We start from the raw sequence: 15646 nt of genomic DNA on the forward strand, positions 1-15646 counted from the left end.
TCAAAACAGGAGCCTCCTTTTGAGGAATAGTGTTTGGAAAGGCACACACTCACCCGTAGAACTGTGGTACCCGACGTTGTCGAGCGAAGACACACTTTATCGTAAATCTTTGCCTTCGTTGCTGAGCCTAATCTCGGACTGACTACTCTTAAAATGACGATTGCGGGGAGTATACTCACGATGCACCCCTGAAAGGAGGGGGGCGGCGGGGGCCGGCGGGGTCCGGGGCCCGTCTTGTCTGGTGTCCTATCCTCCAATTATGGCTCCATGGTGGGTATGGGGGCTTATTCGTAGACAAACTTTTTACCGGTTTGTTATGCCATTCACTGACCCTCATTTAACTTCCCAGGCTCCTGGGGTGGGCGACCAGGCCCCAAAGTCAGTCCTGGAAGGTTGGGCTCTAGCCCCCGCTACTTTGAGCCCTGTGCTTCAGACTCGCTGCTCCCCTCCCACCTCTGTGGCAGGGTTGATCCCCAAGCCCCCAGTGGTGACCGCCTCATCACCAGATGTATCTATCCCTTTTAAGGTGTATTTTCTCAAACGTGCTTGAACAACTGCGTCCTTTACCCCCTCTTACTGGGGTAGGGGGGGGTGCTCGGCGTTGTCGCCTCGGCACTCGCACGATTCCTTCTCCATTCTACTACATTCCTTGTTTGGTTTGGTCCTGCCACGTGGACTAATTATTTTGATCTCGGTTATGTTGGCTCCTCCTAGTCCTGGTTATTTCTCCATAAACACCTCGTTGATTCGGTGGAAACGGTCACTTTTAACCCCACCCGCACTGATACCCCTGTTGCCGCCCCTTCTTAGGAAGCGGCTGCCTACTTACTCTTGTTGTCCTCAATTGGGGAGACCCCTGTTTGGATCTCTAAAAATGCTCGGTTAAATGCCAGCATTGGCACAGTTCTCCCGCACAATGTTGTGACAGGTGATAGAGAACTGAAAGACTGCCACGAGGACATTAGCTAAATCCTTGAGGCCCAAGGTCATTCTATCCTCCAGATTAATACGTTCACTCGACCTCCTCGCGGTGGTGGTGGTCGTCGTCAGCCTCTTCGCGTTGTGACGGTCACTTTAGATAGGTATCTTCCATCATTCCTGTTGGTGTCAGATGTTCTGTTCAGTAGAACATTCCATCTCCTAGGCTCTGCAATAGGTGCTGGAGATTTGGCCATGATCCCTTCAGGTGCACAAGTGCGGTGTGTCAATGTGACTGTTGTGTGGAGACCCGGGTCTCCCTAGACCTAAATATGCACAGCATGCTATTATATATAACTATTTGTGAGAATTCGTATTTTGAACGCGTCTGTGGGGTCGACTGCTGGATTGAATGAAGATAGACATGGGACGGATTGCCTTTGCACCTTAGTCTTTATGCAGCTCTATCATATCCATCTGTATCATCTCTAACGTAAACTCTAAAATGCATATATATATATATATATATATATATATATATATATATATATACCTGCTCTTTAGAATCTTCTGACTATTCTACTAGATTTTTCAGACTGCACAGACCTAACCTGAACCTTTCCTATGTATCGTCTTCCATATGAAACTGTTCCATTACACATTTAATTACCTACAGTCTTGTTTTAGCCTTGACAGGTTAAGCTGAGAATGAGGCCAGGTAAGGTTCTTATTTAGATATAGATATAATTGGTCTTGCTTTACTTATTCCTATAAAGATAATGATGCTTGTCCCATGTCTTAATCAATGGGTTTGCCTTTATTTCTCTGGTTTCAATATGTTATTGCCTTGATAATTTAGTTCCATTGCAGTAACGTGATAACACCGTTGCAGGAGAGAACTTCACAGTGGTGCAAGACATACATGGGTATATGCAACCTGTCTTGGCGGGTTTTTGTACACAGCACACCTGCTCCCTCCCTGGCCCTCGCTCGGAGACAGTAGAATGCTTCCAGGTAACGTCACGTTTAGCTGCCAGCACAAAATTTTATATTGGTAAAAGTGGAGAGTTGGTTTCTCCGTGAATATAAATATTTTGGTGACCTTCACGGCCTTGATAATTCTGACTCCTTAAAATTCATACCAAATTTACAACGGGGACAACACATAATGGCGATACAACACTTAACTAAATAAAGTTATAGAGAAAGTGATAACATTCAGGCGAGGCCTTTTTGATCAATGATTTCAAATGTGCACTAGTCTTTTTAAACTATTTAGAAAAACGATCACATTTCCATACTGTACAAGTGTCTTAATCTTGACACTTGTCAATAGTGTGATTGTGTAAAATATTTAGCCTATTCTAAATATTAACGTGGGCTCGGTTAGGATAACATCAGTAGTTTCAGACAGGTTTTCGCCTGAAAATTGTTTTATATAATTTTGCAAGACCCGGATTATTAGCAGTTCTAGCATAGAGCTTCAGATGTAGGTATAATGTTACATGCTGGTTTATAAGAGTATTGGAGGGGTAACCCGGTCTCTCAAAGCCTCTCCCTCGCTCAGTCTCCTTCCCGACCTCCTCATTCCCCCCCCCCCCTCCCCTTCAAAATATGTAGAAACTCGCTGCTAAATAAATGTGTTAACAAAACGAATGTCGCTTAAAATCGGGTAAAGGAGGGGGAGGGGGGGGGGGTGTTTTTAGATGTCAATATTTTAAGTCGAAACAGAGCCGAACCCGACTGGCCTGTGACACCAATACCCAACATGCTTAATGTGGGAGGTTGCTGGAGGCCAGCCCCGAGCGTCTGGCCTACAACCATAGATAATAAAAAAAACGGATGCGCCATTGATACGTGTGAATAATAATGGAATATTTAAAGAGATTTTTTTTATCCAGACTTAAATTTATAAAGTACCGGTATACATTTATATACCTAGAATGTAACCCCCCCCCCCCCTCCTCCCGTATTGTATTGATGTACATGCATAGTGATACTTTACAAGTCAGACTGAACTTGAAACTACAAATCTATTTTAGTTATTTGTTGTGTTAACTAAAAGTTTTTATTTCTAGAAAATGAAAATGCAAGATCTGTATGCCGAAGACCCGTTAAATTCCAGTGTACTGAGACTGGTGAAGGCCTTGGTACCAAGTGGGTGTCAGTGTCGTGTGTCTGGTAAAGACCCAAAGTCTGAATTAGAGACTGTAACACAGGAAGACGACGACGCTGCCACAACTATTATTACCGAAGGACAATCTTGGGAAGATCTGCCCTCACTGTTTCAGATCTCGGATATAAGTTCTTGGATAAACCAATTGTTTAGGTCGTCTCCCTCGCTCAGCGAACCATCGCCCAACACGCATGGAAATAAACTGGTAACGTCAAGCGTAGCAACGAATGGTTTGGCGGGCGGCGTTACCCATGATGATGAGCCTGCTGGTGACCCGGTGACCACCCCACACACTGTGGCTACTGATTATACAACCCACGAGTCTGACCCCTATAATCTGGAGATGACGAGACATAAACCTACTGAAGATCTGGAAGATAGTGCTTACTTCACCGTTGGCGACTTTGAACAGTATCTCAAGAATTCAGATACTGTTAAAACTGATAAATTTATTCGGGAAGATGAACTATCAACAAAGATGCCCGTCAACATTGCACCACTAGTGCTAAACGCGCCAAATCCCTCTTCCCCGACGCCAGAAACTCGGGCAATGATTGTACAGATGATGAATATTAATATAGAGAAATTAAAAATTATAAGAGATTTAGTAAATATGGCACATGAGAAAGCGCCTTTGCCATCTTTGCATGTACCAGATGGAGCAGACAGCAGTGGCGAGGCGGCGCCTCTCATTGTCAGCAAGGAAGGAAATTGGCACAAAAAATTAAAGATGACGGATAATATAATAACCGAGAGAGATAATTATGATCCTTTGCACATAAGTCTTTCAAACAAATTGAAAGGTCATTCCGTTACTTTAATTGCGAATTATATTTTGCAAGAGATGTGGCAAGATTCCTCTTGCACGGTGCCAGAGAATATCCCTCAGTTGAGTTTGACCGAAGATATTGCGTGGGCGTCTGGTGTGGAGGATAACATGGCTTCCTTAGCTGGGGTTCTGGTCACGGCGATATGCAGCTGCTACCGGGTGGACCTCCACGCTGACCTCCTGGACGGAACCCTGGCCAAGATAGTGATGGTCAGCGTCAAGGCGGCCACCCTCGTCAAGGACCACTTGGCACAGCTTGATAAGGTAAAGATTTTCATATTAGGAAATGTGTAAGTTTTTTTTTTTTTTAAATCTGCGAGAAACTTTAAGTGGAATCACTCTTAACTCCTGCCTGTACTAGATTCTATTTGAATTTTGCTGACAGCCAGTGGGTTCTTGGCCCGTTTTCCTTGTCCATATTTTCCGGTTAAATCTTTTACTTGATACTTGGGTTGTTATTCAAACCCATTGCTTGGAGACGCTGATGCATCTATATTATGAATTACTGTACGTGATCAAGAATTCTCCTAAATTCCTGTTTTTTTTTTTAGATTCTTGATAATATTGGCTGGGAATTCCTGAAGTGTAAACGGTTTGCAATGTCATTACTTTGTTTTACCTGAAATCCCATTTGTATCAAGATGTGGCAACTAGTGAAGCAATGATACGCCTTGATATTGACAAATTACCGCTTTCCTATTTAATTTCACGATCTGGAAAGTGAACGTTACAATAAATTTATACATGTATTATCTTCTATAAGAATTTCTTCGTCATTTAACTATTGCCATTAAATGTTTACAATATTTTGATAGGTAAATAAGTTTAGATATTGGGAAGAATTGGTTTAGAAATATGGTTAAGAAAAATGGGCTGCCTCATAGAACAAAAGGTTTAACAAGTTTAAACAAGATTGGACAATGAGGAGAGATTTAAACAGACCCAGACTAGTATGTTCTAACAAGCCTCCCATGGTGCTTCTTAAAGTGCCACGTGTCACAAGCAACACGTGTCACAAGCAACATTCTTGACTCGCTGTTCTACGTTAGTGCTAAACGGTCTTCCCAGCTTGGTGCCTTCTTTTGTTAATGACACGCCTCCCTTTCCTGCCCGATGTCGTCGTGAGGGGGCTTGGTGGGCGGCTGCCAGGTGTGATGCTCCGTGGTACGGTCCTCTGTCCTCTTGAAGCCTTGTGCACCTGCTGCCGTCTTCACTAATTGTGCTGGATACCTTTCCTTCTTCCTTGTGCTTAATTTTTCCTCCCTACTAGTCTCCTTTCTGATTGTCATTTCCCGCAGAATTTTTGCCATTCTTGATTACTCTTTCAGACTACTTCTGTTTTGACACCCGGGTGTTTGGGGAGGCGCGCACTAGTCCATATAACTGTTACCCGACGGTTTGAGCAAAGGACGCTTTTACTGTTAATCTTTGCCTTCGTTGCTGAACCCGATCTCGACGGACTGACGGTTCTTGTGGCGATTGCGGGGCGTATACCTACGATGCACCCCTGGGGGGGGGGGCATCTTGCCGGGTGTCCTATCCCCTAATAGTGGTGCCATGGTGAGTATGAGGGTTTATTCGTGGATGAATTTTTTTGTTCATAAGCTGATGACTGACCTAACTTCTCAGTCTCATGGGGTGGGTGACCAGGCACCTGAGTTGGGCTGTAATGGAAGGCCGGGCTTTGTATCCCCCGCTACATTGGGCCCAGACCAAACTGCCTCTTTTACCCTCCTGACCACCCCTCTCTGCTCCCCTCCCAAATGTGTGGCGGGCTTGAGCCCCTAGCCCCCAGTGATGGCTACCTCATCTGGCGTGGCTCCTTCTCTCATTGACAACTGTCTTTTACCCCCACCCCCTCTTACTGGGGGTGCTCGGTGCCGTTCCCTCCGCACCCCAACGATTCCTTCCAGTTCTTCTTTCAAGCTTTGTTTGATCCTGTTACATGGTCTAAACATTTGGATTTAAATCATGTTGATTCAACATGTCCTGATGATTTCTCCCTCCACAGCCCTTTCTCAGGAAGCAGCTGCCTGCTTGGCCTCGTTGCTCTGCATTGAGGAGACCCCTTTTAGGATCTCATTAAAATGCCAGGTTAAATGCCAGCATTGACAGTTCTCCCTCACTATGTTGCGACTGGTTAGAGGACCGAAAGACTGCCACGAGGATATTAAAAATGTGCTTGAAGTTCAAGGCCATTTTATCCTCCAGGTTGATACGTTCACTCAACCCTCTTGTCGAGTGAACGTCAGCCAGCCTGTGAGTCGTGAAAATTATTTTTGATAGGTCCCTTCTGTTTTCCATAATTCTTGCTGGTGCCAGATTCTCTGTTCAGGAGTACATTTTCCTCTCCTCGCCTCTGCAATAGGTTATGGAAATTTGGGCATGGTGCCCTCAAATGCACAAGTACGGTGCGAGTCTATGCTCCTTGTGTGGAGACTCGCATCACTCCAAGACGGTGCTCTTCTTCCCAAGTTCACTGCATCAATTATGGTGACGCCCATCTTGCCTTCTCCCTCACATGTGTGCACTACAAATTTGAAGAAGCCATCCTCAATTTGAAACACCGCGATAGTTTGTCTTTTCCAGAGGCGAGACACAAAGTACGCACTCCCCTCTTTTGCTGTAAAGTCTTGCGCTCGTGTGTTGCGTTCCACTTGTCATTTTCCTCTTTCTCAGTCCCGTAACCAGGCCTTGGACCCGGACACCCCCACTAACACCTCACCTGCTCCTTCACATTCTGAACCAGAGGGTCTTCCTCCTGGTTCTCTGTCTAGTGTTTCCTTCCCAGTCTCCTGTGCCCTTTCCCTTCTCCCTCCCCCTCATCCTTCTTATTGCCCATCCCCTGCGTCATTTGGCTTCCCTCCCTTCCTGCCTATCTGTCAAGGCTGTTGTCCAACCTCCTCCCAGCACTCTTAATGTTGATCGTTCTCATTCTGTTGAGACTTCGGAGGCTGTCGCCCAGTACGTTCTTGCTGGTAACCCTATCTCCTTAAGTCAGAAACGTAAGCCTGGCTCCTCTCCTCTCCTCTTCCTCACCTTCCGACTCTATCTCTGCGTCCCCTCACATTTCGGTGGTAGTCCCCTGTCGCAGCTATGTAGGTTCCCTTGGTCCTCGATTCACTTTCATTTGCTACCCTTGATGTGTTTGGCGCCCCCCCCCCGTCCCTTAATTCTCTTCACTGCCCCTCTCCAATGTTTTCTCCCAATCTGGGTTCTGTCAGCCCGCCTCTGGTCCATCCTCCCGCTTCCCTGACTCCTTCGTCCTTGCTAGATTTCCCTATGCCCCGATTTCACAGACCCTGATCTTCCTTGGTATTAGTGTTCTTTGCCTTTATATCTTCCTTGTACTGTTTGTTCCATTTATCTCTCTCCTAATGTCCCATTTTCTCTTGATAATCTTAAACACCTGTTGGATTCCTTACCAGAGTCTGTGGTCCTGTTGGGTGATTTTTAATTGTCGGCATATCCACTGACAAACACCCGTGGTCGCCTTCCCGAACCATTTGTCCTCTTTTCTCTTCTGACTTCTGGTGAACCTACTCGTGTTGTCTCCCACACTCGTGCCCTCTTCTTGATCACTGTTCATCTTCTCTTTTAGATTTCACATGGTGGGTTCTTGATTACTTTCATAAGTAACCATTTTCCATCCTGGTCACCTTTCTCCTTTCACTCACCTCCTTCCCTAGGTAGCAGTTTCCCCAAGGCTGACTGGAATCTATTCACCTCCATGCTACTCTGACCTCTCCGCTCTGCCTCTCTCTCGTGGCCCCACCCCCCCCCCATCCTTTTTCCTGACACCGTATTAGACTGCCCTTCACTCTATTCCTCGCTCTACCTCCCGGAGCACGCGGAAGTGCGTTGCCTGGCGGACTGTAGACTGCTCGGTCTGTCTGCTGTGAGCATGCAGTATGGAAGAAACACTGACGCAGACAGACGGCCGATTCTTTTATTGTTTTGGAAGGAGTGCGGTGGCCCATAGGACCATCCGTACAGCTAAACATGAAAGTTGGAAATCTCGTCTCCGCCATTACGACCGATACTCCTCTGCCCCAGATCTGGAAGAAAATTCGCAAGATAGTGGGTAAGCTTGTTCCAGATGTTTCTCCAGTCCTTTACATTCGTGGTTCTATTGTGGTGGATCCAGTCTCGGTCGCAATCGAACTGGGTTCCCACTTTTTGACTGTTAGCTCCGGTTCTCATCTTCCTCAATCTTTTCTTATTCGTAAACCCCTTCTTGAATCTTATCCCTTAGGTTTTTGCACTCGTCTCTGGCTTCCGGTTCTACGGCAGCGGGCTCAGATGACATTCATAGATGCTCCGCCATCTCCATGCGCGTTTCAGTATTTACTGTATGTGTATAACGTATGTGGGAGCCGTTGTCAATCCTTGAGGCCTGGCTCAGGACGGTTGTTCCTATTCGGAAACCAGGGTCTCTAGGAACATCCCCAAAGGACTTCTGCCCCATTGCCCTTATGAGTTGTTTGCAAACTCTTTGAACGTATGGTCAATGTCCGTCTGATGTGGTTCTTGGAACACTATCGCCACCTCTCCCCTTCTCAATTTGACTTTCGCAAGTACTGCAACACGACTGATGTCTTGGTAAACTTTGGAGGTCTATATTCGTACTGCTTTTGCTGTGAAGACCTCCGTTGTTGCTGTACTTTGACCTGGAAAAGGCAAGACACCACCTTAAGATACCATATTCTGTCCCAACTCTTACCCCTTTACAGTAATCTTACCCTTTGCTGTCGAGGTGATGACTCTGTTTTCCTTCAACGGTGGTTTCAACTTGAGATTGATGCCGTGTCGTCTTGGGCCACCAATCATAGCTTAGTTCTCTCAAACTGAAACTTGTGCTATGACTTGCTTGGAAGTAGGTCGTTCTTCGTCCCTCTGTTGCTTTATGATCATCCCCCTTGTGTACAAAGATTCTGCTAAGCATTTGGGGTTAATCTTTGACACTCGTTTTATCTTGATCGTCCCATATATCTTGCCTCAAGAGTTGAATACTCTAAGGCTTTTAACTAACTAAAGGTCTTGTCCCATACTTCTTGGGGCGCGGATAGGCACAGTCTCCTCTTTACATGCCTCTCTCGTACTGTCTAAACTCGATTACAGTTGCCCTGCATACTCGCCTGCGTCTCCTACTCTTCGATGTCTTGAGGCTCTTCACCATACTGGGTTACGCCTCGGTTTTGGTACTTTTCGTTACTCCTACCCTAAGCTTGTATGTAAACACTGGGGTCATATCTCTCCAGGACAGCCGTGATCGCTACCTTGCATAGTCCCTAAAAAAAAAAAAAAAAAAAAAAAAAAAAAAAACTCGCTAATGTACTTTGACCTTTGTCAAAGTACATTAGCGTACCTGTGGTTCCCCTTCACCACCTCCCTCTTTCTGTACGGTTGTCTCGCTTACAAGATTGTCTTTCTTGGAGTATTTCTCGTGTCGTTCCGTTCTTTCCCCATGGAGGATTCTCCAAGTTTTCTAAAACTTTGACCCTCGTGACTTAAAGCTTTTACCCCTCCTACACTTCTAAAATGCCTTTTCCTTGAACACTTCACACTTCCGCTCCATTTCAGTCTGCACAGATGGGTCCAAATCTGCAGACGGTGTCGGCTACCGTTGTTATTCCTAACCACACCTATGTGTCGCCTGCCTCAAGACTAGCATCTTCACGGCAGGACTTTATTTTGCATGCTCTTCAACTGCTTTCTCGTTGTCAATCTTCCTCTTGTTATAGTAGACTGTCGCAGTGCCCTCACGACTCTTTAAGATTTTTTTTTTTAATTCTGTCCATCTTGTGGTAGTCGAAATTAAACATTCGCAGTCTATCTCCAGCTGATTTAAGACATTGGTATTTTTGCAGGGTTCCCAGGCATATTGGTTTATTAAATTGGCGTGCGGACGCTGCCGCTAAGAAAGCTGTCCGCACTTGTCTCGTCTCGCATAAAGGTGTTCCTTATTCAGACTTCTACCCAGTTATTCATTCCTCAGTCCTTGCCCGTTGGCAGGGTCGTTGGTCTTCTGTTACTGGTAACAAGCTGCGTGCTCTTAAGGGAAGTGTCGCCATGGCCTTCTTTTTACCACCATAACCGTCGGCGGGAAACGGCTCTGGTGAGGTTACGCGCGTTACGAGGTTACTCTGGTTGGACATGCGCGTTTAACTCGTGGGCACTTAATGGACCGCTGCCTTGGTCCTTATTGTCCAAACCGCATTGTCCCTCTTACTGTCGTGCATATCCTTGTTGAATGTCTTAGACTTCCAGGAAGTTAGTGTGTCTTGCTACCCGCTCGTACCTCGTGGTCACTTGTCCCTCGATAGCATCCTTGGTGAGTAAGATACCTTTTGAAGTTCCCCCTTGTGCGCTTTAGTTCTCGTATTGGCATCCATAGTGATATTTAGCGCCCTCTGATTATCCTGCACATTTGATGGTGCTACATAGTCTTCCCGGTTTGGTGCCTTCTTTCGATAATTACTTATTTTAATAACGGCAAATGCTCTGATCAAAGTTTTAACCTTATAATTTTCGTTCAGTTTTTTTTTTTAGCTGGAAAGCTTGGATATATGTTATATTAGTGACCTCTGCTAATGACATGACGCATAATTTTTGTCAGATATATTTATATAGGATTGCTTAATGGCTAATGCGTGTATAATATTAAAATGGAAGCTTGCAAACTTTGTCTGTTTAGTTTTGTTGCAGAGTTGTCAGTTTTGCTTTTTACTTTATATAATCTATTAGATTAGAATCACAAATGTGCTAGATTTAAGGCCCCTATTGTTTTAATATTGAACAGAAACTGTGGAAGTGTTCACTCCTCACAGGTGATGCAGTCCGTCGTCGGCTCAGTGGAGACGCAGCAGAGCGTGGCGCTCCTCAGATGGGCATCTGGGAGAGCTGTTCAGCGGGTACCCAAAGTCACCACTTCACCCCCTCCCTCTACGACTGGCAAGAAGACCAAGAGTAAAACTTCGACACTTTCAACTCGGAAAGAGGTCACAAGCGTGACGCCTTCGTCATCGCCCGGTATTCTGAAGGATGAGAGAACCGAAGTATTCGGCACAATTGGGACAGCTAATGGGACTAAAACAGAGGGAACTAATGTAACTAAAGAAATATATCGGTCCACTGAAACTAGCATGAGAAGAACCACTCGAGGAACAGAAGTAAAGGTTAACGGCACAAGGGATGGCTCCACCACCGCCACAACCGTGGAAACAGAGGCCGGTAATTATGAGAAAAAGGGAGCTGCATCAATGGTAGATGTTGTGACTGGGAGCACGGCGGGTGAGACTGGGGGCATCGAGGGTGTGACTGGGAGCACGGAGGTTGTGACTGGGAGCACGGAGGGTGAGATTGGGGGTACGGAGGGTGAGATTGGGGGTACGGAGGGTGAGATTGGGGGTACGGAGGGTGTGACTGGGAGCACGGAGGGTGAGATTGTAGGCACGGAGGGTGAGATTGTAGGCACGGAGGGTGAGATTGTAGGCACGGAGGGTGAGATTGTAGGCACGGAGGGTGAGATTGTAGGCACGGAGGGTGAGATTGTAGGCACGGAGGGTGAGATTGTAGGCACGGAGGGTGAGATTGTAGGCACGGAGGGTGAGATTGTAGGCACGGAGGGTGAGATTGTAGGCACGGAGGGTGAGATTGTAGGCACGGAGGGTGAGATTGTAGGCACGGAGGGTGAGATTGTAGGCACGGAGGGTGAGATTGTAGGCACGGAGGGTGAGATTGTAGGCACGGAGGGTGAGATTGTAGGCACGGAGGGTGAGATTGTAGGCACGGAGGGTGAGATTGTAGGTACGGAGGGTGAGATTGTAGGTACGGAGGGTGAGATTGTAGGTACGGAGGGTGAGATTGTAGGTACGGAGGGTGAGATTGTAGGTACGGAGGGTGAGATTGTAGGTACGGAGGGTGAGATTGTAGGTACGGAGGGTGAGATTGTAGGTACGGAGGGTGAGATTGTAGGTACGGAGGGTGAGATTGTAGGTACGGAGGGTGAGATTGTAGGTACGGAGGGTGAGATTGTAGGTACGGAGGGTGAGATTGTAGGTACGGAGGGTGAGATTGTAGGTACGGAGGGTGAGATTGTAGGTACGGAGGGTGAGATTGGAGGTACGGAGGTTGTGACTGGGAGCACGGAGGGTGAGACTGGGAGCACGGAGGGTGTGACTGGGAGCACGGAGAGTGAGACTGTGACTGGGAGCAAGGAGGGTGAGACTGGGGGCACGGCGGGTGAGACTGGGAACACGGAGAGTGAGATTGGGGGTACGGAGGTTGTGACTTGGAGCACGGAGAGTGAGACTGTGACTGGGAGCAAGGAGGGTGAGACTGGGGGCACGGCGGGTGAGACTGGGGGCACGGCGGGTGAGATTGGGAGCACGGCGGGTGAGATTGGGAGCACGGCGGGTGAGACTTGGAGCACGGCGGGTGAGACTTGGAGCACGGCGGGTGAGACTTGGAGCACGGCGGGTGAGACTTTGTTCATGGATGCTGTGCCTTGGGGCATGGATGTTGAGCCTTGGGGCATGGATGTTGAGCCTTGGGGCATGGAGGTTGAGACTTGGGGCATGGAGGGTGCGACTGGGAGCACGCCGGCTGAGACTGGGAGCACGGCGGTTGAAACTGGGAGCACGGCGGTTGAGACTGGGAGCACGACGGGTGAGACTTGGGGCATGGAGGGTGAGACTTGGGGCATGGAGGGTGCGACTGGGAGCACCGTGCCACAGCCAGATTGGGTAGCAGCAGCACCAGCAACAGCATGGTCAACAGAAGATAATAGAAGCACGCTCACCAGTTCTGAAGTTTTACATGCGGAACCGTTATTCACTCCCACGCCGCGGCCGCGGCCGACAAGCATGTGGACCACCATTGGTAAACACAACCTAGAGGAATATATGCCTGCGCCCTTTGGCATAGATGTACTTTCACAAATTATGTTCTCAAAGTTGAAAAATTGAAACTTTTTAAATTTTAGTGAAAACCGATAAGAACCTTCCTGAACCAATTACGTAGGATTTAAGATTATTGTAAACTATATACCAATGTAGTACAAGAATGTAGGAACTTTTGTATATATAAATAAATAAATGCAAAATTAAATTTTGTTCTAGTGTAGGCCTACTACTAGAACAGATTTAAATTTTATAAAAAATTTAGGTTAATATGAAAAATCGGTTTATTAAAATTTTCTTCAACTTCTAATAAATATTTTTATATTTAAAGTTTGCTGTAATATATATAATGTAAATAAAGTTTTGATTATTGCATCCCCCCTCCCTGTCCGGCCCGTTGGTGGCTTGGTAATTACCCAAGTGTAATTACCTAAGTGTAATTACCTAAGTGTAGTTACAGGATGAGAGCTACGCTCGTGGTGCCCCCCTCCCCGCTCAGCTCGTTGATGCCGTGAGGGGGGGCTTGTGGGCGGCTGCCGGAGTGTGATGCTCCGTGGGACAGTCCTCTGTCCTTTTCTAGCCTTGTGCGCCTGCTGCCGTCCTCTCCAATTGTGCTGAGCACCTTTTCCTTCTGTTTCGTTCTCCTCCCCCCTCTTCTCCTATCTGCTTGTCGTTTCCTGCCGACCTTTTGCTTGTTTTGGATCTTTCTTTGGACTTCTTCTATTTTGACGCCCGGGTGCTTGAGGAGGCATACTCTTGCACCCGTAGAACTGTTGTACCCGACGTCTCGAGCGAGGGGAACCTTTTATTGTCAATCCCCCTTTCGTCGCTGAACCCGATCTCGACGAACTGACGGTTCTTAAGGTGGCGTTTGTGGGGCGTATACTCACGACACACTCCTGGGGGGGCCCCGGCATGATCGGCGATAGCTTCCTGTTGGGTGTCCTGCCTCTAATTGTGGCTCCATGGTGGGTGTGGGGGCACATTCGTGGATGAGTTTCTTTCTCTTCATCTCTGTCGATAAATGTTTCCGTTGTACCCTCTCAGGCTCGTGGGGTGGGCGACCAAGCCCCCGAGTCGGCCTGAATTGGAAGACCAGGCTTTGTAGCTCCCGCTGCGTTGGGCCCCGACCTTGCTGCTCCTTTGACCGTCCTGACTTCTTCCCCCAGCCCCCCTCCCTCTGTGGTTGGGTCGAGCCTCCAGCCCCCAGTGGTGACCACTTCGTCCCCTGGTGCGGCTAAGTCTCTCGTTGTGACTACTGCGGCTTTTAACCACTCTCTCTGGGGGTTCTCAACGCCGTTCGCGCCCCGGCCGCACTCGCTCGATTCCTTCCCGCACTGCCGCGTATCAGGCCTTGTTTGGTCCCGCTTCATGGGCCAAATACTTTGATCTCCTCCCTCTTGATTCTGCGCCGCCTGACGATTTCTCCCTCCATCGGCATCTTGTTGATTCCGTGGATGCGTCCGTTACCTTCAACCCCACTCGTCTCGGTACGTGTCGTTGCTGCTGCTCCTCAGGATGCAGCTTCCCGCTTGGCTGCCTTATCCTGCCTTGGCGAGATCCCTGTTCGGGGCTCAAAGAACGCTCGGTTGAATGCCAGTGTTGGCACTATTCTCCTTCCGCCCCATGTTGCAACCGGTGTTCGGAATCTGCAGGACTGCCACGATGACATTCGGCATATCCTTGATGCCCAAGGCCGTTCTGTCCTCCAGGTAGACTCGTTTACTCGTCCCCCTCGTGGTCGTCGCCGTCAACACCTTCGAGTTGTGAAGATCACCTTTGATGGTAGGACCCTTCCATCCTCTGCCATTCTTACTGGTGCCAGGTGCTCTGTCCAGGAGTATATTCCTTCTCCTCGACTTTGTAACAAGTGCTGGAGGTTTGGGCATGGTGCCCTCCGCTGCTCTGGGACTGTCTCTCTCTGTCCTTTATGTGGGGGTGAAGGTCACTCTAAGTTGGAGTGCACTTCTCCCCAAGCTCGCTGCCTCAACTGCGGTGAGGCCCATCCTACCTTCTCCCGTGCCTGTATCCATTACAAGCTTGAGGCAGCCGTCCTCAACTTGAAGCACCGGGAGCGTTTATCCTTTCCGAGGCGGGGCGCCAGGTTCGCCGGCTCCCACCTCATGCTAACGTCTTATGCCCGCGTGTTGTGCTCTTCCTCTCCTCGTCCTTCCCACCTTCCTCAGACTCGACCGTTTCCGGGCCTTGGACCCTGATACGCCCACTGCCCCCTTCTGTTCCTTTGCGTTCTGCCCCGAAGGGTCCCCCTCCTGGTCCTCTGTCTGGGGTTCCCCTTCTTTCTACCCGGTCTGTCGTGTCTCCTGTATCTTCTTCCTCGTCTCCCTCCGATCCTCCTTCCCATCCTCTTCCTCCATCTATTGGCAATCCCCGCCGCCTGTCGGTGCAGGCGAATGTCCATCGCTCTCCTAACGGCCATCGTGTGTGCTCTCGTTCAGCTTCTGTTGAGACACTGGAATCCGTTGCCCGGTACATAGTTGCTGGTACACAGGTCTCTTTCAGTCAGAAGCGTAAGCCTGGCTCCTCTCCTTCCTCCTCCCCGGCGGGTAAGAAGGCTTTGCTTTCTTTCTCAGCCCCTACTTTTGGCTCTGTTGCTCCTTCCCTTCCCATTTCTGTGCTTGCGCCCCCTGTTCCTGCTATGGAGGTTTCTTTGGCCCCTGCTTCCCTTTCGGTTGCTGCTCTTGCTGAGGTGCGCTCCCCTCTTTCTACTTCCCCTCTTCCTGCTGCTCCTCCGTTGTTGTCTTCTCTTCCTCCTCCGGACCCCGCCCGCCCACCTCTGGTCTGTTCTCCCGCTTCCTTCCC

General features: G+C 48.3%; 1 protein-coding gene across 5 annotated transcripts in view; it reads left to right on the forward strand.

The window, feature by feature from the left end:
- The window catches only part of LOC123753957 (mucin-19), a 30287-nt gene extending 17089 nt beyond the window's left edge, over window positions 1-13198 (forward strand). Inside the window, exons 5-8 of one of the 5 annotated variants that reach the window (XM_069307982.1) lie at window positions 1811-1932; window positions 2997-4187; window positions 10754-12571; window positions 12614-13198. In XM_069307982.1, the coding sequence (XP_069164083.1) occupies window positions 1811-1932; window positions 2997-4187; window positions 10754-12571; window positions 12614-12892 (3410 nt within the window). In that variant the 3' untranslated portion in view covers window positions 12893-13198. Of the gene's footprint in view, window positions 1-1810; window positions 1933-2996; window positions 4188-10753 lie in introns of all 5 variants that reach the window. The other 4 variants (XM_069307988.1, XM_069307976.1, XM_069307992.1 and 1 more) reach the window with 4 other exon arrangements.
- Window positions 13199-15646: the final 2448 nt, after the last annotated feature.

This window comes from Procambarus clarkii, chromosome 6, assembly GCF_040958095.1.
Source record: "Procambarus clarkii isolate CNS0578487 chromosome 6, FALCON_Pclarkii_2.0, whole genome shotgun sequence".
Taxonomy (NCBI): Eukaryota; Metazoa; Arthropoda; class Malacostraca; order Decapoda; family Cambaridae; genus Procambarus; species Procambarus clarkii.